Source organism: Passer montanus, unplaced genomic scaffold (assembly GCF_014805655.1).
Source record: "Passer montanus isolate IOZ18808 unplaced genomic scaffold, ASM1480565v1 scaffold21, whole genome shotgun sequence".
NCBI lineage: Eukaryota > Metazoa > Chordata > Aves > Passeriformes > Passeridae > Passer > Passer montanus.
In genome coordinates, this window is record NW_024366703.1 from 941,693 (window position 1) to 965,756 (window position 24,064).

General features: G+C 47.7%; 2 protein-coding genes across 5 annotated transcripts in view; one reads left to right on the top strand and one right to left on the bottom strand.

The window, feature by feature from the left end:
* SEC31B (SEC31 homolog B, COPII coat complex component) overlaps positions 1-6,840 on the top strand; it is a 34,958-nt gene extending 28,118 nt beyond the window's left edge. For all 4 annotated transcript variants that reach the window (XM_039708876.1, XM_039708879.1, XM_039708878.1 and 1 more), the window contains 5 exons: positions 1,048-1,103; positions 2,320-2,466; positions 2,890-3,006; positions 4,389-4,460; positions 4,990-6,840. In XM_039708876.1, the coding sequence (XP_039564810.1) occupies positions 1,048-1,103; positions 2,320-2,466; positions 2,890-3,006; positions 4,389-4,460; positions 4,990-5,169 (572 nt within the window). In that variant the 3' untranslated portion in view covers positions 5,170-6,840. The remainder of the gene's footprint in view (positions 1-1,047; positions 1,104-2,319; positions 2,467-2,889; positions 3,007-4,388; positions 4,461-4,989) is intronic.
* A 3,384-nt stretch (positions 6,841-10,224) lies between these two features.
* On the bottom strand, positions 10,225-23,544 carry WNT8B (Wnt family member 8B). Its single transcript, XM_039708881.1, has 6 exons — positions 23,150-23,544; positions 17,132-17,165; positions 16,102-16,240; positions 14,638-14,763; positions 12,529-12,671; positions 10,225-12,142 (listed from the first exon to the last, which is right to left on the bottom strand). Exons 1-6 carry the CDS (start codon positions 23,206-23,208, stop codon positions 11,585-11,587), a joined length of 1,059 nt encoding a protein of 352 aa, XP_039564815.1. The 5' UTR covers positions 23,209-23,544; the 3' UTR covers positions 10,225-11,584.
* Positions 23,545-24,064: the final 520 nt, after the last annotated feature.

A 24,064-nucleotide genomic window follows, 5' to 3' on the forward strand; every position in this document is an offset into this window, starting at 1 on the left:
TAATAATAAAGGTAATTAAAGTAATGAAGCACCTTTTGCATCTTTACCCTGTGATTTTTAAAGCTCTGTTCAGGATCAGTAGCTCATTAAGTGTGGCTCTGAGCTCCAGCAATTCTGATATTGCCCCCTTAGAATTCCTCTGTTTTCTCACAGATTATTCGTGTCTCGTGGGCTTGAGGTGATTAATACTGGGGTTTTGTCTAAAGAGGCAGGTACCTTTACAGGATAGCAGCAGATAAGGTATTTGCAATTTGACCTTTGCAGAATGAAGAGTGGACACAAGTCTTTTGATATCATGTTGTTTGATGGATTTTAAATTACCTGGAATGAGGTTAGAGTACCACAGGAGCATCTGCTAAGACACCCTTCTGCTCCCAAAGCATTTACTGGTTAAGTTTATTCCCTTCTATTTGGCAGTCAGCAAATTTTGCTAAGCTTTGGTTCTGAACATGATTTTGGAAGGGAATCCACCCCTAAATCTTTCTGCCTTTATTAGAACAGCCTGTATTGTGTTGGACTGCCACCGTGAGCATGCCTGTGAGTACTGGTGAGAAGCCCTCTCACCTGTAGCATAGCTGTTGCTGTGCTACCACGGTTCCAGATTCTCTGGGGAACCCCAAGAACTTCCTGAAATGTGAGCTGCACACTGATGCAGGTCCCCACCAAGGTTCAGCCCTGACTCTGAGGCTGATTTATGCAGTTTATACAGAATCCAGAAAGCTTCAGGTAGTTAAAAAGAAAGTCTCCTGTGTGGGAGCGAATATGTGCCAGTTCAGTCTGATCAGACATCACCTCATTAAGGCTGTGCACACACTAGGATACAAAGAATAAAATTAAGAAAGAAGAAAGGGAAGGGGAAGCAAGAGTATCTCGTGGGCCTGTGAGCTGGGTTTGAAATTCCTCAGCTGAAACAGTCTAAAGGTGCAATGACAAGGGAATTGGAGCCAAAGGGCCTTCTCCTGAAGGAAGTTCTAAACAGTGCATGGATTGTTGCTGCAGCCAGCTTCTCACAGTCTGAGGTTTGTGTCTTGTCTTCTGTCCTGGCAGCTCAGGAGTCTTGGAGTGATCCCTCTACTGGAAGAGGAGGCCTTCAAAAGAAAAAGGTAAGTTTTCAGCTACAGTATGTGTTGGTTGTCTTTTAGCCAGGGAGTTCCATGTGACAGATATATTCCTATAAATGCTTGCTGTCAAACTCCGCAGGTCTCTATCCCTGTTGCTCTGTCTACGTCTGCACTGTATGGCTAGGACAGGAGTCTAAGCAATCTTGACTCTTTGCCATCCAAAGTCACATGCTGTTCTACAGAGTGGTTGTTTTGTAATATGGTTATCAGCTCTGGTGTTGCATCCTCTGTCAGTACTTCCCAGGCTGCCTACAATAATTTGTTGTTAAAAATACAGATTTTATCTTATGCCCTTGCCTACACAATTTTTTTGATGGCAGCTGAGGAGGTCACATCCTCTTCACACCTGACAGCTAGGGGCAGCATTTTCCCTCAGAACAGTGAGACCAACAGTGATTTTCCTCAGATGCTGATACCAAATGATAAGGCACTTGTGCTGAGAGAAGTTGGGACAGGTGTAGCTGTGGGCTGCCAGTCGTGTTGGTCCTGCAGCTCTCTGCCTTGTCGTGATTGCACCGGAGGGCCTGTGAGCTGAGCTCTTCTGCAACAAATGCTCTCAGTACCCCGATTCTATCACTGGTGCCTGCTGGCAGGGGTGATGAGAAGCTTCTTTGGCATCCTTCCCACCCCCCACTCCTCTTCTTTAGCTTGGAACAGACTTCTCGCCCTTTTTTTCTGGCAGCATAGCTGGGAACCTGCTTCAGGCTGTGCTCACTACAACAGGATTAGCCTCTTGTTAAAGCCATCTCCTTTTGATCTAGCCCTGTTGGAGAGAATCTGTCATGACTCTCTGGCTTAGCAGGGGCATGATGAAGTGTTTGCAAGAGGAATCTCCCCCCATGTCGTGGGATTTTCCCCAATACTTGCTCAGTTGGACACTTCACTGCTGCTAATCTCTACATTCAGGACTCGTGCCATTGCAGAGACCAAGCGGCTTTCTGAGGACCAGTGCTCTCAGGGGTAACGGATCTGTTTGATTGAACAATTCCAGAGGGGTTTTCTTGCTGTCGCTTTGACTGTTCATCTAGGATGGAAGAGGAAGGGCCCTAGTCTCTGAGTCAGGGGACTGAAAGAACAGGGATGTGTTCTTACATCATCTTGAGAAAGGATGTTGAATTTTTCTGTGGAGAAGCAACCAACCTTTCTTCCTTGGACTTGGTTTTTTTGATTTTTTTTTCTTTCCTTTCTTTGCTGACAGTTGCCTGAGAAATTTACTCCTCTGGCCCCCATCACAGCTCCAGTAATGGGCGTGCCTGCTGAACCCCAAGGGATCCATCCTCAGCTATCCAGGTTGCAAGAATCTGGCCAGTCACCCCCAGGAGCACCCAAGGAAGGCAGCCTACAGGTACCAGGGAAAGTGGGGCATTCCCTAGCCACCAGCATCTTGTCAGGTAGAAAAACAACTCAGCTTTTGAAGTTCTTACTACTTGGCAGCTGCAGAGGGCTTATGCTGCTCCCTAGCCCTTACAAGTTATCTCTGCTGAGCATTAGAGGAATTGCCAGGTTGGAGTAATGACACCTGGGTATGGGTGGGAGAGAGCAAGGGAGACCAGGCAGGCTGTCAGGTTGCTGGGAGCTGAGAATCCACAGATGCCTGGAGCTGTATCACAGTCTGAAGATAACCTAACTTTGTGCTTCCAGATGTTCTCTGGGTTTGTGAAGGGGTGAAATTTTTTCTGTTCTCTAGTTTGAAGAGGGGAATCTACCTGTTCCAGCCTTTCATGCTCATATTGAATTCATTCAGCTGCACTTTTTTTTTTTCTGTCAGTATCACCAGCTACCTAGGGAAAGCATTGAGAGGAAAGAGCTGCCCCCTGAGCACCAGGCTTTGAAGACTGCATTTGAAGGGTTGGTGCAACGCTGCTCGGCCGTTGCCACTGATCCAGTAAGTCCTCCTTTCCCTGATCTTGGACTTTTTTTCCCTTATAGATGTTTGACTGATGCTTCCTTCTTTTGGTTGGGTAAAGAAAGGAAAGTCTTGTCCCTCTAACCAAGTTAATCTTCATTTGCCTCCTTCCTTTAGGCTGCAGGCTTGTTCATCTTTGGGAACTGAGATGCATTCTTTAACTTTTATCCCCTGCTGCTCATTGCCTTCTTGGAGCAATGATTCTGTCCTCCTGGCTCTTTCTTTTAAGGAAAGTAGAAGAATTTACTCAGCTAATTCAGTTTCACTGGCTTGATCTGCAGACAGTTCCTGCAGAGCTGGTATTACCAGCTATCTTTAGATCTTAGAGGGAAAGGCTGAGATATCCCAGGTGGAAGAGAAAGCCAAACAATCTTTGTGTCCAAGTAAATGTAATTTCTCCACCCTGGTTCCTGAAAGGCTATTGGCACATGTCACATTGGGTGAATGTGTCAGGCCAGACTGTCTGGAAGCAGAAGAGCAGTGTTTGCACATTGTGTTAGGTTGCTAAGTCTTCCCAGGGCTTGGGACCACTAAGAAGCCTTCCAGAATACCTCTGTTTGATAGGTGCTAGGGTGAACACTGAGCCCAGACTGCTATGCCAGAGTCGGGCAACTAGAGCAGCATCTTCAGTGTGTTTGCTCTGTGCTTTTTGATAGTGCAGCATAGCAATTTCTGCAGTATAATCTAAAGGTTCCCTCTATGGACAGAAAGGCCTGCTGGTTTGGGCTTAAGCACTTAACTCAGGTGGTGGTTGAATAGCTGGCTCTGTACAGCAGTGCAGGGCACCTGAACTCCTGTGGCTTCCTGGCCTATTCCAGCAGTGCCGAGAGCCAGGCATTTGTGTTCATGGAATAAGTTATCTGTGAGTGGATTATTCAAGATGGGGTTAATGAGTTCAATCTCATCAGAGCTTCAGTACTCACTTCACACACTTTCCTTGGTGGTTACCTAGAGTGGGAAGGATATTCCATCTTTTCCCTAAGAAGACCAAGAAGAAACTCTTTCTTGGGCCAGTCAGGGTAAGGCTGTCTGAACACCCCATGGGTCAACTAGTGGATGTTCCTCATCCACTTTGGAAGTCATCAGTCTATCCTGTGGTCTGAAAGTACTGGCAGAAGGGAGGCATGCCTAGGCTGGGAGATGGGAAAGGGGCAATCCATCTTGCTGTGTTGGGGAGAGAATGTGTATATATGTACACGTATGTATATGTGCAGAGTGAGGGCATGGCTGGCTTGTATCACAGACCCTGGCTGTCAGTGCTGTGCAAAGACAGAGGAAGGGAGGGACTGAGTGAGAGCACTTTGGCTCTGGAGAGGTGGCTTTGAAGCTCTGGCAGACAAGCAATCCCTGTTTTGCTTCAGAAAACGCGGAGGAAGCTGGAGGACGCGCTGCAGCGGCTGGAGTGTTTGTACGACAAGCTGCGCGAGCAGGCCGTAAGTAGATGCCACCATCCCTTGTGGTCCTGCTGGGTCCCTGAGCACACCTTGGCACTGGCTTGTGGGTCTTGGTGTCTATACCAATGTAATTGGCACATATTCTCTTGGAAAACAAGAGGAGTGCCAAGACCATTAATCCAGCCTGCCTTGTATCTTCTTTCTTAACTTTAACTCAGACGTAGTGTAAGGAAAAGTTGAGGAGGTATCTGAAAGGTGCTTTTGCCCTTCCAGAAGTATACTGGCACACAGATCCTGGATGGGAAGGGGCAGTTGGGAGTGGTTAAGTGTGAACATAGTGTAACTAGCTTAGAAAACTCTGAAGTTAGCAATGCCAGTTGCTGATGCCAGCTGGCATTTGTAGTCTGGGAAAGCAAGGAGAGAAGCAGCTATCCTTCCTGCCAGTGCTTGGCTGTATAGGTGCTGTTTGGTGAAGATGAAGTGGAGAACAGTAATGAAGGGTGTGGAGGGAGAGAGACCTGTGTTATATCACTGAACATACTGACTCATTTCTTCTCCCTCTCCACAGCTCTCTCCAACCATCCTCATGGGTCTCCACGAAATTGCCCAATGCATTGAGGCTAAGAACTACCCACAGGGTCTCCTGGTTCACACTCAAGTTGTGAGCAGCAGCAGTTTCAGTGAGGTGTCTGGTTTCATGCCCATCCTGAAAGTCCTCATGACCATAGCAGGCAAGCTGAATGTGTAAAGTGTGGAGCAGCTGGAACAGGGCACACCAGGAGCTGGTGGACTGCCTCACCTATTGATGTGCTGCAGGTTGTGGACTCTCCTTCTGACTTTGGAGAAATAGGTCTGTGCCAGTGCCTGGAACTGTGCTAAGCCAGCACACCTGGCCCCATCTACTTTCCAGACAGCCCACTGGTGCCTGCAGCTCCTGAAGAATGTTTTTTCTCTCTTCTTTCTTACTGGTCTGAGGCCACTTTTCAGCCCAGGGATCTCAATTTCCAGCTGTCCAGGTTGCACAGGGATCCTTCTTCTTCCCTATATCTCCAGCACAAAGAGGAAAACCTTTCCCTTCCAGGCTGATACTGCTTTTTATTTTTCAGGAAACAAACAGGGCTGGTACCTGCAGCACCACCACAGAACAGCCTCAAGCTCTATTCCCTGCTGCAGAGTAAACTTCCTCAGTGGTAGCTCGGCTGCCTTGGGAACCTAGGCTGGTGTGTCCTCACTCTGTTGGGCTGCAGCAAGGATTTCTCCTGGCTCCTTCTTTCTCTTCATTCTCATCCTTAACTCACCTTTTCACCCCTCTGCACCCATATCCTGCTACAGTTGGGACTAACTACTAGTCTACTCGAGGCCAGCTTTGGTTCTCTTTCTTCTTCACCCATCTCTCTTGTTTTTAAAAGTCAAGTCTCCTGTTCACCCTCTATCCACCTTCCTTTTATGTCTTTTGCCCCATCATCTTCAGGCTCAAGCCCATAATGTTTCAGATCCAGGGATGATTTCCTTTGCAGTTCCTGGGACTCTCCCATTCAGGAATGTAGGCAGGTTGTGCTCTGTGCACTTCTCCCCAGAGCCAGTCGCATCCTTTTGGGGCTAAAAGCTGCCCTTTCTGGCTCTGGCCTTTTTCACTTCTTTTACTTTAGCACTGCTGAACTTTCACCTACTGGTATTATCGACAGGCTTCCTACTTCAGGTTTTTCAGATGGCCTAGGGACTTTTAAGAGCAGCAGAGATTGTTTACGTCCCATAAAGATTTCCCTTGAGCTACCCTGCCCAGTCCAGACTTGAGCAGGGAGAGACAGCTCATTGCTACAGGTATGGTGCATTCATACTACCTACAGTTACAGCAGAGGTGGTTCTCAAAGGCCCATTGGCACTCTGGTGGTAGGAATATGCTGCAGGAGGTGATCTTGTCAGGACTTGAAGATATGGATTGCGCTGAGACTTGTCATCACTGTGGCAGTTCCTCTGGAAGCAGATGAATGAAGCATATCTGTCCTGAGGAAGAAGTCTGGGAAGGTAGATGGGATGATTTTAGGGCACATTTTCGCTTGTGTTTATTTCCCTTCCTTCCTTCCTTCCTCCTTGCCTGCTCTCTCAACATCCTTCTTACTAACCAGGCAGCATAATCATTGATCCATAGCTGGGAGCAAGGCTTATTCCCAAGATTTGGATGCAGCCCCTATTTGCTCTGCTTGCTGCTTGAGTGATAATGCTATCGTGGGCCTGCAGGTCAGTGACATACACAAATCAACCTAGTGTACCATGAGACTTAGGAGGGAGGAGAATCAGAGAAGGAAGAGGACATGTCTCATTCACTCCTTTCCAGGTCAAAGTGCCTCCTTGTTGCTGCTGTGTTGTTTCTATTGCTGCGGTTTGATGCACTGAGAAATTACAGAACAGTCAAATAAAAGCTGTGTGTTGTGATGCTTTTTCTCAGAGGCTTGCTACCTCAGTCTGCATGGCCACCCACAGAGGGGGCAGTTGAGAACTGTGTGGGCCAAACCAGATTTTGGGCTCTGCTGCTATGGGTGGCATCCATCCTGGTGTGGTGAGACCTCAGGTCTTGTGCCTCCCTAAGGCTGCAGGGTCAGAGCACTGATCTCCAGATCACCTGCATCAGTTGTGACTGTTCATCTGCATCAGACACAAGAAGGCCCTAAACTCAGGTTCTCTTGGGGAATCTCAGCAGTGTTTGAGATTTTGCACTTGACATAAAGAGTTGGAAGTATGTCAGTAAGTAAACAGCCCTTGATGACATTGTCTCCCATTGGAAATAAATGCTACACCACTGAAGCCATGTAGCTTGAACTAGGATAAGGATTGGACCTGTGTGTCCTTGAATTGTCAGTTCTTGTCATTTGTTAATAACTTAGGAATCTGTTGGCTGATTTAATCTTTTAAGGATGTAAAAAGGGCTAAATGGAAACACAGTACTGAGATAAAGGTGGGGGAATCAAACTTTTTTCTTACAAAAGAAAGAAATTCTGATGTAATTTTTTTCTGTCAGCTAGCTAGTATGTATGTACAACCCTTCCAGTCAGCACACATGATACTCTGAAATATAAAGGACTGTATTACACAGCCCAAGGTTGGAGGACTTGGGAGGAAGCAAAGGCTTGGAAAGATTGTTTGGTGAAAATTTGAAGGGCTGTTGCTGAGAAGGGCCAGGGGTTTCTGAGAGTTGTGGGTGTTAGGGACACAACACATACATTCAAGGAAAACAAGCCTTTTGTCGTTCTGCTGCTGGCAGAGGCAAACACCCAGTGTGAAGGAGTCTTGAAGAGCTTTTGGTCTGGAGCAGTTAGCAAACAGCCTGGCCTAAAAGCTGTCCCCCAGCAGGGACAAGCAAAGCTGATTTTCAAAGGTAACACTGGTGCAGCATTAGAATGGTGTTACCACACAGGTAGCTCCGGTGGTATACATTTGTTTAATGAGTGTATAAGGGAAGTCCCAGATTTCTGAGATCACTTAACAAGCCTGGCATTTCTTAGATTCTGCCTTTTTTGATTCAGTTATGGTACACTTTGCACTCCAGCCCTTTGCTCTCTTTAACTCAGGCCACTTCTACTGCTGAGAAATTATCACAGATTTTCCACGTATCTCTCAGATACATATGACATTAGTTCCCTCCAGCACACATAGCTGCTGCTGCCAGATACTTGTGCAGAGACTGGCTGTTTATCCTGCCTTTGATGTGAGTCCTTCACACCTGCCCCTCTGTTGCTCTGTTTTGCTTTGTGTTTACCCCTGGAAGCACCAACTCTGAAGCTCTTTGCTTGAAAGCAAGCAGAGGGGAAGGTGAGATGACTCGCTTGAAAGTCTTGGAGAGGCTTGTGGCAGAGGCCCTGTCGCTGCAGCCCTGGTGTGGTATACTACCCTTCAAACCCCGCTGGAAAGTGTTCCTCCATTTATAGCACCATCTCTGCTGGCTGGCAGTCTCCCAGGGCAGTGAGCATTGCCCCCTCCCGAGTGGGCACATGGCTTCACAGCACCCGGGCACCAGAGAAAGCATTTTCACTTGGGTGAGAAGGCCTTTGGGTTGACAAAGAATTTGGGGGGGAAGGGGGCAGCAGGAAAGGATCCCCGGGCACAGAGAACAGAGCTCTAATCCTGTGGCAGATAACATCATGTCTGCAGGCTAGGCTTGTGTGTGTTTGGGGGAGCTGGAGGGGCAGAGATTGTTAGGCAGTATTTGTTTGTAAAGCCACTTGCTCTGAAGATAATGCTTGCACTAACTTCTATTGAGGGAGCAGTGTGAGTCCCCACAAAGTCCTTTCCCAAAGTGTCTTTGAAGCCAAGAACCCATTGAAAGGAAGAAAGGCCAAGAGAGGGGATTAGTTTGTTCAGCAGCTGTGAATTTCAGTGGGAGGCTGATGAACTCCAAAGTCTTTGTTGAGATGTTTTTTGTAAGGAGCCCTGCTGGAGGGAGAGACCCACACCGGGGCCGCGGCCTTAGACAAGAAGGAATCTGAAGCGGCGGGGAGCTGTAAACGGGCCACAAGGACTTTTCCCAAACACTTTTCGGAAAAGGTGTTGTAAAGAGATCGGAGGGGGATTAGCATGTGAAATGACACTTTCCATTGACTCCACTGAGGGGAGGGGAAAAGGGCTGGCTGGCTGATTTATTAGCATTTTGTTCCCTTCTCTATTCTGCTCCCCCAGCAGCCCCCCCTCCGCTGTCTCCCCTCCTCCCGAGCCCTCTAAAGAGGCTGGGATTGGAAAAGGGAGCGGGGGGCTGCCTGTTTGTGTGTCATCTGGGCGAAGGTGACCACCTGGGAAGCTGAATGTAAATATTTCTCCTCTGAGGAATGCGCCTTCATTAAACCGAAATGAATACATGGAAGCATCCAATCCTGCCCACAATGGCAGCAGGGCCTTTACCGCTGCGGGCTCCGTGCGCCGGGAGGGGGGACCCGCTGCTGAGGTCAGCACATTCTGCAGCTGCGGTGCCGCCGTTTCCCGGCGGAAGCAGCGTGTGGCGGCGGGGCTCTCGCTGAGGCGCCCACACGGCCCCTTCGCAGCGCCTGTGCCACCGCCTGCGCGGGCAGCGCCGTGGGCAGCCGGGCAGGGATGCAGTACGAGCGGGAGGAAGAGGCTTCCACAGCTTTTCCAGCTGACTGTGGAACCGGGAGAGCCAGGGGGAAAAGGGAGGCCCATGCTGGAGCTTTCCCTGGTGGCCGAGAGGCTCTTGATGCCTCTTTCCTGGCCAACCACAGGGACATGGGGGGAGCTGCTGCTGGGGATGCAAGAGACCTTCGGCAGGGTCACTGTGCTAGTCAGAACTTCTGTGCAAACAGTGGTGGTTTGTGTGTGAAGTGGAAGTGTTTCAGTTTTCCCTGAGAATGGGACAAGGTTTCTTGCTATTTTTGCAAGGCCAGATTCTTGCTTGACAGGAATGCTCTTGCTCTGATGAGACCCAAGGTCCAAATTCCTGATCCCTGTGAGATAGTCTTAGAATCAAGGGACTAATTGATAATGAAGAGACAAATACAGGCTGCTGAGTGAGTGACTTTAATGTATCTGTGATGTAGTGGGCACTGGGCCCTGCTTGCCCCCCTCCCACCCCATTTCTTCCTGGCAGTTGCATTGCAGTTGCATGCATCCCTCAAGCAAGCTCAGGAGAGAGCACATCCTTTCCCCTTGTGGTAGGGGCTGAGATTGTGCTGGCTGGAACTGGCTAGGTCTTCCTGGGCTCACATGGGTAAGCAGTGTTTTAATCTCCAGGACACTTAAATTTCTACATACACATGCAAAATGGGATGAAAGAACATCCAGCCACTTAGACACAACAGAGTTTTGCAAGCACTTGGCTACTGATTTATTGCATTAGCTATTGGTTTACAAAAGATTGGCTACAAGATGGGTCTAATGGCCAGTAACAGCTCTGCTGGCTTCTTGTCTGGCTAAAGGACACTTCAAACAGCAAAGTAGATGATCTTATTGCAGCACAGAGGAAGATTGCTGTGATGGTGCAGTGAGCTTCCCCAAATCCTGCAGCTGGCAGCTTCTTACCTCCCTCCCCTAGCCTCAGCAAGGGAACAGAGATGCTTCAACCAAATCTTCCTGCTGCTTGCTTAGCCTATAGAATATATACAATAAGTGGTAGAGGAAAAACTGTTACGTATACATCACAGTAACTGTGCAATAAATTAAACTTCAAAGTGCTTCACTTTCCTATTTACACCACCATTAAATAGTAACTGACATTATTTTCTCAGACTAGGAAGAAGTGTTTAGTTAGTTAGCTGATGGGGTAAGAGTGCTTGGCAAGTACATCAGGACATGGGGAGTAGGCTCAGCTTGGTAGCTCTCTCTAGGAGCAATTTGGGAGGAAGGAGGTAGTGGAGAAGTGTGAGGGCATCTTTATGGCATCAGTCAGGGGCTTTGATGGGAATGCTGGCCTAAAAAGGGAGACCAGATCTGGAGAGTTGGAAGACATAGAGAAAGCATGTAAAAACCAAGTGATGGGACCTTGGACAGCTGTGTAATGGGCAGATCAAGCAGCAATTTGGATCTTGCTGCTGCCATTTCAAATGCAAAGTAAAGCACTGGAGAGCTTAGCAAAGCTGTCAGATGGTGGGAAGCCAAGCTGTGGGGTCCCTGGACGCTGTCTAGCTGAGAAAGGAGTTGCATGTCTTTTGTATCTCCTCATACTGTAGGCCTGAGGCAATAACTGTTTTAGTACCTCTATTTTTTAAAAGCCTCTTCTCATTTACAGATTACTGATCTGAGTTGCCCAATTGCTGATGCCACCTCAGTTTCCTTGTACTTTTTATCTCACTTACTCAAAAGCCCAGAGCAGGTGCTTGTTTGGGGAACAGACCAGCTCAAAACCACAGGAGCCACCAAGACCTCCCGTGATTTTAGAGATAATGCCGTAGTCACTGGATAGAGTGACACTGAGTTGAAGGGACAGAGTCTCACCTTGTTTTGTGAACCCTTGAAGGTCTCCCCAGAAGACATTACCCACTGCACTAATGCCCTGTATGGGCAAGGCCTGAGCACTCATACAAGGCTCTTTTGCCTTGCCCAAGCCCCAGTGAGGCAGCAGTGGGAATGAGACCAAACTATGCCAAACAGAAGTGGTGCCAGGAGCTGATGGGAAGGGCAGGAGAGGAGAGGGGCAGACAGAGCTGTGGAGGAGCAGAAGCAAGTCAGAGCTTTCTCTTGAGCTTGCGGCTGGCTCCGCCGCCCCCGCTCCGCTCCCGCTTCTCCTTGCGGACACAGAAGTACTTGGTGACGCGCTTGCGGCACTGCTCGCAGCGCACAGCGCAGCACCAGTGGAACTTGCAGTTGCAGCTGGACACCATCTCGGCTCGCCTCTCCTCCACCGCCAGCCCGCAGTCCCCGCACAGCCGCCGGCAGCTCCGCTTCTCCCACTTGCTGAGCGCCTTGCCCCTCTTCAGGCACTCCCTGCCCTCCGTGCCCAGCAGCCCCAGCGTCTTGTTCTCCAGGCAGTAGTCAGGAGAGTCTTCCAAATGGACCAGTTCCTTCTTGGAGATGGAACTGAAGGTCTCAGCAATGGCACCCCGGCTGGCAGCGCTGTTCCCTGCTCCCTGCAGCAAGTCCACCTTCAGGGCTTTGTGGTACCGCTCCTTGAGATAAGTGCCCACCTCCCGGAACTCGGGCAACTGCAGCCAGCAGGTCTGGGTGGTGCAGCTCCCCGACACACCATGGCATTTGCAAGTCCGCTTCATGGTCCCTTTCACTGCCTACAGGGTGAGCAGAGAGAGGGGTTCAAGAAAAAAACCCGGAGGGGCCATTTCTGTGCTGCAATGCATGCAGAACCATGGCTCCAGGTCTGTGGAGGAGTTTTGCATCAATTCTCCCTGCACAGTAGTCCTGAAGCTCACAGATTTACTTTTCCACAGCGCTCCCCTCCTTGAACTGGAGAAAGAGGACTGCAGAAAGTAATTAACACTGTAACACAGAAGCTTTGCTACCTTAGGGCAGACACCATTGTACTGCTGTCATCCCCCCAGCGAGTTGTTTCTTCTGGACATGTATTTTTAGCCACATCAAATTGTGATGCTCCACAGTGAATGCTCAGAGCAAATTTGGTATGCACTGTCAGCTCTGGAGGGAGAGAGGTGCTCACCTTTCTACCTGCCTCGTTGTTATGCAGGTTCATAGCAGCTCTGGCATCTTGTCCAGTCTCCAGGGCATCCACAAACTGCTTGGAAATAGCTTCCCCAAAGCCCACGTTATCGCTGCAGCCTCCCCACAGCCAGCCTTGTCCCCCTAAGAAAGGAGATGAGATGTGTGCTGTCAAAGAACCAGAAGAGGTTTCAGAAGTGATGGGAGGGAATGGAGGGTGTGGGACAAATCCAGCCTTTCACCACACAGTATTCCCAGATTCCCTCCCACTGGGTTCATGACGTTTCTCCTGAGGCCTGGATAGTAAGTGGCTCAGGCTGGCAGGCATGTCCTGTACAGCAAACACAGGGCTTTCCAGGCTTTCTATAGAGCAGGATTTAGAAGGTGTTAGTTACAGTGCATTAGCAGACATGCAGATAAGCCTTTGGGTCTCTTAATCACTTCTCAAACCCTGACTTCAGCTGGTTCACAGTGACTTGCAGGGACAGCACCTTGCTAACTTGGATTAAAAAAACTGGTGGAGACATCCTGGTCAGAGGCAGCAGATTCCCCTCTGCCTAGAACAGTCCAAACCTGGCACATGTGCATCAAGGAGGCCATGGTTTTGGCACACCCAGAATTCTGAGATGTTGTTTGGCATCTTAGAAGGGTCTGATTTTCTAGTTACCATCAAGAAACAAGGGTGTCAGCAAAGAGCTGTGAAATTACACAAAAATATGTGGAAGGTACTTTTCCTAACTGAGTGGGAGCTGAGTGGGACTGGAAAAACATAATGCAGTTTTTTTCCTCCTAGAGAAAGATGCCAGATTTTTAATGAATATTTGAATTCTGGTACATTCTGATCCTGACATGCCACATTGGTACATCTTGGGAGTTGTGGTTGAATGGCCTTGTGCCTCTCTGGAAAGGCCTGGACCTCGCCTGGACTTCCCCAGGGCATCGTGATCCCCTCTCCCAGGGAGAGACAAGAGTGTTTCATGGGAGGTGGGTAATTGCGGTGGATGATGCAGTCCAAATCAAAACTGGGAGTGAAGGAAGTAGGAAGACCTTTCACCAGCTTGGATTCAGTCCAATGGCTGAATTGAATCATGCAGTTTTGGTCAAGCCCAAAAGTTTCCTGTGCCTTACAAGGTTTTAAGTCCACAATGGAAAGTTTTTTATTAAAAACAAATGTATTTGTGGGAAAGGAAATGTAGCAGGACTAACTTGGTTTGCCAGAGAAGAGAGAATTTGATGTGCTGTTGCCCAAAAGTCTTGCTCTGCTAGAGACAGGCATTCCCAAACTTTGGACACCTATGCAGTAGTAACTATTTTCAAAACTCTCAGCCAATAAAGTAAATTACTAAATACTGGACACTCCAGAGGAATTTGTCATAAAATGACACATACTGACTGCCTGATGTGGCATGGCTTTTAAAAGATTTTGATAATTTGAAATTTGACCTCTTTCTATTCAAAACAAAACCCCTAAATGTCAGTGTTTTCTGTGAAAGCTGAGCAGAGAGCTGGAGTGGTGTAGCCTGGAGTTCCCCTGGAGGTGCTTGGTGGCTGAGGGCCTGGATATCACTGCCATGTGGAGGGTGTGATGGCTGTGTGCGCCCACAGTGATTCTCCTGGTTGTGCTCTTGTGTGCCTGTCATGCTGACAAGTGCTAGAGAGGTTTATGAATGCCACCCTGCTTTTTCTCATGGTCATTCTGCTGTGGGGCCAGCCTGGTCCTGCAGACCCTGGGAACCCTGAGGTCCCTGACCTGTGCTGCTATACCAAGATCATTTAGGTGCAGGGCAGCAGATCCACTCCTCTGCCTGTATGATATAGTCATTATCTCCAGCAGCTTAAATAGAGTTCTTGATTTGAACCAGGGAAACTGCAACCCCTTCTACTTTCCTGCTCATGTGGAAAGTAATGAAAGCATCAAGAGCTTGGCTGGATGTGGCTCCATTAGCTTTCACCGAGCTACTTTGGTTGGAACCAGGGAAAGCTTTTCTCTGAGCATTATTCCCAGGTGTGGGGACCAGGATGGGGAGGTGTTTCTTCAGGCCTCAGTGGAGGAGAGAAGAGCTTCCCCTGCCCCTGGGACAAGTGAGGGGCAGCAGCTCATCCCTCTTACCCAGCTGTCCATTGCGGGAGTCGTCACAGCCACAGTTGTCAAAATCCCCCAGGCTGCAGTTCCGGGTCAGCGTGTACATGACACCTGCAGAGCTGATGGCGTGGACAAAGGCTGTTTCTCGGTTTGCTGTCAACAAAGAGAGCAAATGTGCAAAAGATTTCATGGCAAGGGCAGTGTTAGAAATTGTTCCAACCATGCAGGAATCTGCACAGGACATCTGCAGTGGGGAAGACTGGGGGTTGAAGAAGAGGCCCTACATGTCAGATTAGCTTAGTTTGGGCTTGAACTTCATGAAGGTAGAAGCTCCCAAATATGATCCAGACTGACTTACGTAATTTGAAGGGGTGTGGAGGAGATAGCACCTGGCTGTCCTTGTGGAGCTCAACAGTGGTGATATAGCACAGACTGCCAATGTCCCCCACTTCTCACTAACACACCCCCAGTGGGAAGGGGCCCTCTCCAAGTATCAAAGAGCTCCTTCCCCACAGTCCCCTCGAGCTGTACCTTCTGGTGAAAGAGCTCTGAGTAGTGACCACAGTTACCCACCAGGATCTGTCTGGGAATCATCAGCTGGCTTCACTGAGCCTTTGGCTTTCCTTTAATACCAGCAAGGTGTGGATCTGAGCAGATAACCTTGACAGGAATGGTTCTGGGACCTGCTTCTGGTCTCAGAGTGGGCCTTGTGCTGCAATTGTCTCCTCAAGGCCCCGCTTTGAAACATTTGTCCACCTCTGCCTGGGGCTCTGGTCTCTTGTCTGCTGCCAGTCCCACCAGAGGACTGAGGCTCTCCTCTACACCCAGGTCCTGCTTTTACAGAGCAGGTATGCCCAGCATAAAACATAGGTCTAGAGGGCCAGATAGGCACTGAAATATTTCCTGGGACCTGCAAATAGGTAAGGAATAGGATACAGTGACAATGACCACAGCCCTATGCCCTACACTGGCCCAGGTCAGGGATGCTGGGTTTCTGCCTAGGGCGATTCTGACATCTGGAAGATGTAGGAAGACTTGTTCTGTCTCTTGGCCAAAGCACAGCCACTAATGAACTTTACTGCTCGCTTTAGCCTTATCCTTCTGCTTGCAATCCAGGCAGCCTGTGCTGTTTCTCAGCCTCCCTGGGATACCCTGAGACACCATCTAGGCATGGTGTACAGCAGGCCATGTGCAGGTCAGGGGGATGCATCCTTGTGGGGAGACAGTTGTGTAAGATTTGGTCCTGTGCCAGTTGGGGTTCAGCAGGTCCATGGGTAAGGCTGGCATTGCAAGGAGGCCTTGGAGTGAGATCCCACTGTATCTGGGAGCTGAAGAGGTCTCCTGGGGAGATCCCTCTGGGGGATTCCTGGGAGAGGCACATCCCATGTGGGAATGGGGAAGAAAAGGAGGCACTTGGGAAGAGAGGAGGGGGCCATGGGCTCTAACCTGTAGCAAGGGGGTGCCAGTAGTGGTATCCAATGCTTTCCTTACCACTGCGCAGCCCACCGTGGCTGGAGAGCTGCAGTGCCCTCTCCGGGCAGTTCCAGCGGTCCCAGGCGAACTGGAACTTGCACTCCTCGATGCCGCTCTGCGCCCCAGCCGCCACGCTGCTGGAGTAGATGAGATAGGCCTAGGAGCAGAGCTGGGCATCAGCACGGGGACAATGTGCATTTTCAACTGAAAGTAACCTGTGTGCCATCTTACAAACACAAGCTTGGCTTCCCTAAGAAGCTCACCCCACCAGCAGCAAACCCATTTCCTGCTGAGCTGGGTCAGAAAGATCAGCTCTTGGCTGTTAGCCACATTAGGAAATGTGCCAGCCAGCTTCTGCCATGGAGAACCCCTTATCTCTCCACCATGAGAGGAAACAGAGCTTTCTGCTCAGATCAGGGAGCTCCAGGCTAGCAGATGCCTCAACCTGCCTTCTTCTTCACCACAGCCCATGGGGGAGAGCTAGTGCTTTGGGGCAAGGTTGCTCCACCAGTGTATTGGGCCTGGAGGTGTTCCTGGGGAATAGCCAGAACAAAATATGAATAAATTTTACAACTGGTCCTGGCTAAGAAAAAAGCCTCTGAAAGAGGAGCACAAGGATGTGAGGGATCAAAAATATGGAACAAAGTCCTGACAATTCTAGTTGTGCTCCTTGAGGAAGTATGTTTACAGGGCCTGCAGAAAATACTTTGTGGCTGGATCAGTGTGGGCCCTGATACCAACCTGATCCTCAGGAAGCAATAGATGTCAGGTGAGAGCCTTGGCTGGAGTCAATAGACAAATCTCCAGAATCTGGCCCCAACCAGCTTAAAAGAACCTCAGGTCAGCATTGCTCAGGGCTCACACAGCCCAAGGAGCTCACAAGTTCCTGGCCTTTCTCTTTGCCTTATTGCTGGAAACCTGGGGGTGAGGGGAACTCTGGCCAAGGCTGGGTGGAGAGGAATGGGAAGGAGGAGCCCCTCTCTCTCTCTCTCCTTCCCTCTCTGGGTTTAGTGGAATCAGGGACAGAGATCAAAGGGATTTCTCTTACCTTGGGGCCCGTCATCAGGAAATTATTCACTGACCTGGAAGATAGAGACAGTGTCAGCAGGGAGGGGGTGATGGTGGAGGGGCCTAGGGAATGCCAAGCATCCCAGGGCTCTCCTCTCACTCCCCCGCAGTCTGCCTGTCTCCTGGCTGCAGGCACCTCTGGTCTCTCCCCCATGTCCCTTTGCTTCTCCCTAAGAGACAGGACAGTGCCGTCCCCTTCCCCCCACCCTGCTCCCCTCAGTCAGGCTGTACTGGGCTGCAGTTCCTTCACTGCTCCCTCCTTTTGCTCTCCTCTGCTCAGCTACCCTTTGTACCAATCTACCCCTTATTTAGCTTTCTGGTTCCCCTAGCTTTGCTTTTTCCCTCACTTGACTAAACTCAGGGTAGCATTTGCCCCAGCCCCAGCAGTGGGACCAGGCTGAGGGAAGGAGGGCATCACACCATTGCTCCTTTGCAATATGTGTCCAGATGCATCTCTCCACATCACAATCCCTTGTTTTCCTGTGGTGCCATGTCTTACTGCCCACATTCTCCTCTTGGTCAGGTTGTGGTGATGGCTGAGCACAAATATACCTGTCCTTCCCATCCTCCTGAACACTGAGCAGGGGACCCTGGGGTTTTGGGGTCTGGGAGGTCCTCGAAAAAGCTAAGCTTTCTGCTGTTCCCACTGAGGATGTGGAGGGATCATCTCCAAGGGTCAGGCAGTGTGGCTTGGTCCCAACACTGTCCCTATGGCCTTGCAGAATGGATGCTGTCTGGTCTGAGTCTTTCTTCAGTAAGAAATACTGTTTCTGTGCAAATGGTCAGCATTGGGATTCCATATGGTGCAGTGACCACCTGCAGAATTTGGAGAATGGCTGGGTGAGTCCTGCTTAGCTGCGTCATGGCAGAAAGGACTGGCACTTTGAAAAAGCCCAAGAGCCAACTCGAAATTTCCCAAGTCAGAAATGAAATAAGAAAAGAGTGAGTCTCCTAAAAATACCTAATTCCACTCTCTCCAGGTTTGTAAAATAACACTCATCACTATTTCTGGTGAGTCCATGGAATGTTTTCCCTGCTGGAACCCAGCACTTCAGAGCAATGGGTGACTGCTGTTATCACCCAGAGAGGGCACTGGGGCCAGAGGTGGAATGAGTGGATTGAGATCTTGCAGTGAGTGAGTGATTGGGAAAATGACAGAGCGTGCACTGATAGAAACTTCAGCTTCTCAAAATTATGTTCTACTTCAAATGAGCCACAAATATTCCCTCATAACGGAGAGAAAGACACTGTCTTTTTGTGCTACAAATCCAGCACAGACAGGGTGCGGGCATCCCAGGGTGGGTCAAGCACAGTCAGAAGCAGGCAATGCTGTCCAAAGTTGAGGGTCAAAGTGCAGCCCTGCCATAGACACAGGGACAGACAGGGTGACAAGACAGGTCACCAGACATCAGACACGTGAGAGATTGAGAGAGGATGCTGTCCTGCCCTGGAAAATCCCTTGTGCAGTTAGCAACCCCACTTCACTTCCACCAGACCTGCACCCACAGAGATCCTTTCCAAAGTACAACACAAAAGGAGGTCTCATTACTTTAGCTTGGTCAAAATCACAAGAAACCTGATCTTTGCTGTGACAGTTTAGAGTTGGGAGAATGAGTTTGCAACATTTCATTCTGGCAAGTCTAGCTTTCTTTTGTTTTGGTTTGGTTTTTGTGGGTTTTTTGGTGAAAATGTGTTTATATTGATGCAGCTTTCTTTGGGAAAGATTCCCCTGGGTCAAAACAGGAGTGGGCTGTGAGAACATTCTTTCCCTTTGTTCCAGGCTTGGGATTCAGACCCGGCTGTGCTCCAGCCCCCATGGGTATTTTAGCACGAAGTCGATGGTTGTTTTGCAGAGGAATTTTCCTTTGGAAGCTGCTTCTGCATTGTACAGCTAATTAAATATTTCCTGGGACTTGGAGAGACGGCATCTGTAGCCGAGTGATTAGAGCATCGGGTGACCTGAATCACACAGGGCCATGAACCTGGGGCTAATCAGACTGTGTAAGCTCCATGGGTCCCCATCCTAACGCAACTGGGTAGCAGCAAGAACAAGTCATTTTTCCATCTGGTTTCCCTTCTGTCCATTGCCTTGACCTTAAGTGCTTTGCTATGGGGACCACACTCAGGATGGTGTCAGTGTGAATCTGGGCCCCTAGTAGCAGCTGTGAGAAAACTCTGGTAAAATACTCCTGTGTAGGCAACAGCTAGAAAATTGCAAGTCCTCTCTTATATTGTTTTTGTCATCAAAAGGAGACATATATCCCATTTGCATTGCTTCCCATGTGGGTAGGAAAACCCAAATTCACAGTGTATAGAAGGGATTTTCCCAAACCCTTAGATTAGGAACATCTGAGATGTTCCAAGGATGGATTTAGGAGGAGGATGGTAATCCAACATCAGTTTACAGCAAACCAGCCTGTTAGCAGGAGTCAATTGACATGACTGCATTGAAGCAGAGGATTTGTTCCTTCCAGGATAAACTTCAAGGTCCACAGAAAGGCCAAGTTCAGGATATGCCAATTCTCCATCTGCAGCTGAGCAAATGATACAGTAGCAATTTTCCGTCAGGATATTCTAAACAGTTTATAAAGTCAGAGAGACTGAAGGCATTTTCCTTGAGCTCTCAGATCAACAGGCAGGCAGGCTGCTGGCTGGGTTTGTAGGACTTAGACAAGTAAGGGATTCACAAAGTTTCAAGTGTTTTGTGCACTGGACACCCCAGTATTTAACTATTGCAGCTTCAGGAGAAGGGAAGATGGGACTATCTTATGGCTAGACGCTTGCTGAAATTTTTCTTATTTGTGTTGAGAGGGAAGGAAAGATAGTAATGGAGACAGAATCTGTGTGCTTTTCTTTGCTGTTATAATTTAGCTAAGAAAAATGCATCTCCATTCTGTATATAGTCTCCAGTAAGGGAAGAGAGAAATTAAGCCACTACTTACACAGATGTAGTACAATAGTGGCAGTGTCTCTAGAATCATCTCTGTGCTGCAAATAGGAATCACTACCAAAATCTCTCTTAACTGTTTTCTCTGTAGTGTGATTCTTAAAAACAAATTATGTATTTCTACTAAATTTTCATTGCATTGTAAAGGAAAGCAGAATGTAATACTAAACTAACTAAGTAGTTGCATTATAGCTGATATTAACCAGCCCAATTTCTATGACATTGGTGATTTTTTTTGTATCACACACATGAAAAGAGACACTTGAAGTAATTTCTCTTCTCTGAGAAAGTCAGGGAGTTTCTATCTGTGTAAACCCCTTTCCCTCCATCTTCAAACTCCAGGACAGCATTGCACAGACTGAAGCAGAGCAGGCTCATAGCAGAGCAGGTAGAGGGAGGACACCCCCGAGTTCCTCTGCCCTCTCCCCAGGCTGTGCAGCCCTGGCCAGGGCACACTGCTTCCCTCAGCACAACTCTATGTCTCCAGGTAAAAAGTAAATCTAGAGCAAGAGATTTTCATTGGATCCAATGTTAGAAAATTATCTCAAAGCTAGGGAATATCTTCAGCAGGAGTTTTCTATCATAGCTTTATTGGATCTGAAAGCAAAGAACCCTGCCAAGCAGCTGTCCCATTGTATTTTACTCATATCAAATACTAATAAGCCTCTGATAATTCTGTCTCAGTTACAATTTTAACCAATAACATCACAGTCATCAGTTTAGCATCATGCTCCTCAGTTTAATATGCCCTGAGAGCCTTACATAATCTCTCATTACAATATTTGTCTGATACCTTGCCACCCACTCAGGCTATTGTGCTGCTGGTTTTGCTCTTTAGAAAATTATAAATCTGGATTTACATCTTCACTGTCATTATTGTAAATAGAGAAAATGGATAGAATTTCCTTTTGTATCTGAGTTTTGTTCTCAATATGAGCTCCCCAAGGTTATTAGAAAATCAGGGAGGCTGGAAACCAAAGGCAGTCCCACAGCTGAAGTGTAAAAAATACATTTAGGAGAAAACTACTGAGTTTGAGATCTTTATATCATTCCCACAGGAGAGGAGATTGGAGCAGCAACTCGATAACATTTGGAACTTCACTTATTTTTTCCTCATTTTTCTCTATTTTGTTATGTTTATTTTGAAGATTTTGTTCTTAAATGCAATCCTGACATTTTGATGACCTAGAAATAATACATTGGTTGAATGGTCCGTTAAATGATAAAAGCTGATCCACACGCAAAGAACGGAAGTGGACACACACACGCACCCCTATATATATATATATGTATATATATAAACATTTCTTGTTGTTCTATATTGCTCTCCTCCCATGTTCCCACTCCCAATTCTTGTGATTAAATCACAGGAAAAAAATAACATGTTTTAAGCCATAGGATCAGATGGAGAAAACCAGAGCAAATTTCAAGCAGAATTATTTTATGATTCCCACAAATTTGTCTTTTTTTCCTCCTCAAGAGTTAAAGGAGAGTGTCTGCAAAAAGATAATTTTAAATAAAGGTTCAATTTTCCTTTCTCTATGGAACTCATGACCTATGAGCAACATGCACAGAGAAGCGGGGTTGTCTTGATCTATAAACTTTTCTCTTAGATAAAAACTGCTGAGAGACAGGGAATTTAAACATCCAACTTTGGACTGAAAATGTCTTGGATTTCCATATTTAGCTCTACTTAGTGTGCTGAAATTTCTCTGCTTTGAACTGTTTCTTTAAAATGTTGTGGTTTTTCCTTTTAATGTATTCTGAACCTGTTTTTATTGAGGAAAGCAAGACACATACACAGGAAGAGCAGAAAAATAACAATAAAATCAGCATGAGTTCTTGCCTAGCCTTTCTGTAGAACATACATATTACCCTTGTTCCAGAAGGGAGGTTTATCTTGAGTTTGCTGCTTTATAGTATTTAGACATATACAAAGTGTTGCGTATTCTTTTAATGAAAAGAGTAGAAAATCTCTGAAAGAACACAAATTTCACTTCCAGACTAACAGGAATGAGTTCCCATTTACTCTTTAGTTTCTCTTTTTGTAATTTTGATTTCTCCATCCATGGTAATAACCCTAGAAATCTGATATGGAGAAGGCAGGGGATTTTAGTAATTGAATGGTAAAGGACTTTGCTTGCTGTTAGAGATAAGTCTGTAACCCACTGAGCAGATTCCCCAGGACATCACAGCAATTGAGAAAAAAATTTGGGTACTCAGTAAAAACCACATAGGAAAAATATCTGCAGAGATCATTTCCCTTTGGGAATGGGACTGATGTGTCCCACAAGGAATTATATGAGATTTGATGCAAGCATAATCTCTTCCTGTTCACCCGTAAAGAACTTTTTGGGAAATAAATATAACACTGCCCTCAGGACAAAGCAAGAGGGCCACGGGAGATGGCCACAGATTTATGCACAGCAGAACTGGTCTGATGGGACTCAGGTGGTTGGAAACCAAGCTGTAGCAATCGCCGTAGCAAAAGCAGCTCCCCAGGAAACACTAATACATTAATTTCAGACAAGTAATTCTGCCCCTGTGTGTGCCAAGGAGCTTGGCTGTCAGGCTGCTCATCCAGAGTGACACTCCTGTGTATCTAAGTCACCCCTGCGGGCTCCGAGCTCTTAATCACGGACTGTCCTCTTTGGGGAGCGTGAGAGAAGCCCCATTTGATTTAATTAAGACAAGAGACAAGCTGACTGGGAGCCTTTGGAAAAACAGAAGTCTCTGGCTCTTCCATTGGGTTATCTTCCCACTTGAAAGTGAGGGGCTAGGTCTCAGCATCCACTCTCCCCTATTTTACCCCAGCTTACAATCTGGCCCCTAGTTATTTTTGGGTGATGCAGGGAAAAAGAGGGACTTTCATAGATCTAACCTCCCTGCCAATGAGTGTGTAGGGACTTGGTTAAATGTCTGATTCCATTAAAGACAGAACTGAGCTAAGTGAGAAAGGGGAGACATTTAGGAAGGTGAAGAGGAATTTCCTTAGGGTATCTGGGAAGAGCACCTGCCTGTGACACAGACTGTGATGCTCTTGATACTCACCAGGCATAGCAGGACTGGAAGAAGGGAGTGAGGAAGAAGATGCCCAGATAAGGGTCCATGTGAAATATAAAATCCAAATAAAGAGGGAGAAAGGAGATCCTAAAAAAACCCCAAACTTGAGTGCCACCACCACCACCAGAGAAAAGGAAAAAAAAAAAAAAAAAAAAAAGAAGCACAACTAATTTAGGGAAGGGATGGAGTTATTTTCCAGCCGGCAGTCCTGGTGTGATGAAGAGGCGGATGCCTCCTGAATCCCACCTTCTGCAAAGGATAACCAATCCTAAAGTAAGAGCTAAAGGGGGCTGGTGAAATGGAGCCGCAGAACTTCCTAAGAAGAGATTATCTACTTAATTAAAGATTTTTTTTTTCCCCTAAGTCCTTCAGCCAATCAGGACTCAAGTGCCAGAGAGAGATTGAACTGATGAAAAGAACACCCCAGGTTCCTCGAAGACAAATGCACCACGAAAGGGATAAGAGGGAGGGAAAAGGGGGGGAAAAGAAAAAAAGAAAGAAGAAAAAAAAAAAGAGAGAGAGGGATAAAGAAAGAGACAGCAAATCCCTTAAAGTAATCACTAGATTCAATCTCCACCAGCACTGCCCTGGCTCTCCATTCCCGGCAAAGGCAACTAGAAGGGCTGCTTTTGAAGTGTCCTCTCCTTCTCTTGCCTTGGAGACACTGCTGAGCTGGGGTGCACTGGTGCTCTGGGGTGGTGGGATTGGGTTCAGGCTGTCTGCATCTGCTGCTTGGGTCACAGATATGAGACCCTTGTCTCTGCCTCAGTCTCCCTCAGAAGTTTAAGGAGGATCAGGGCCAGTTCCAACTCCATCTGCTTCTCCTTCATCATGGTGACCTGCTCTTTCTTCCCACCTCCTGTTTGCATCAGGCCACCTCACCCCAGGAGAAAGGCTTCTGAC

What these genes read in the sequence shown, in the direction of transcription:
- WNT8B (XM_039708881.1), bottom strand. Translation starts at nt 23,208, where the DNA reads ATGGACCCTTATCTGGGCATCTTCTTCCTCACTCCCTTCTTCCAGTCC. An exon ending in CTCCCGCAATGGACAGCTGG is followed by an intron (nt 12,672 to 14,637) that starts GTAAGAGGGATG and finishes CTCCTTTCTTAG; the next exon opens with GGGGACAAGGCTGGCTGTGG. An exon ending in ACAACGAGGCAGGTAGAAAG is followed by an intron (nt 12,143 to 12,528) that starts GTGAGCACCTCT and finishes CTCACCCTGTAG; the next exon opens with GCAGTGAAAGGGACCATGAA.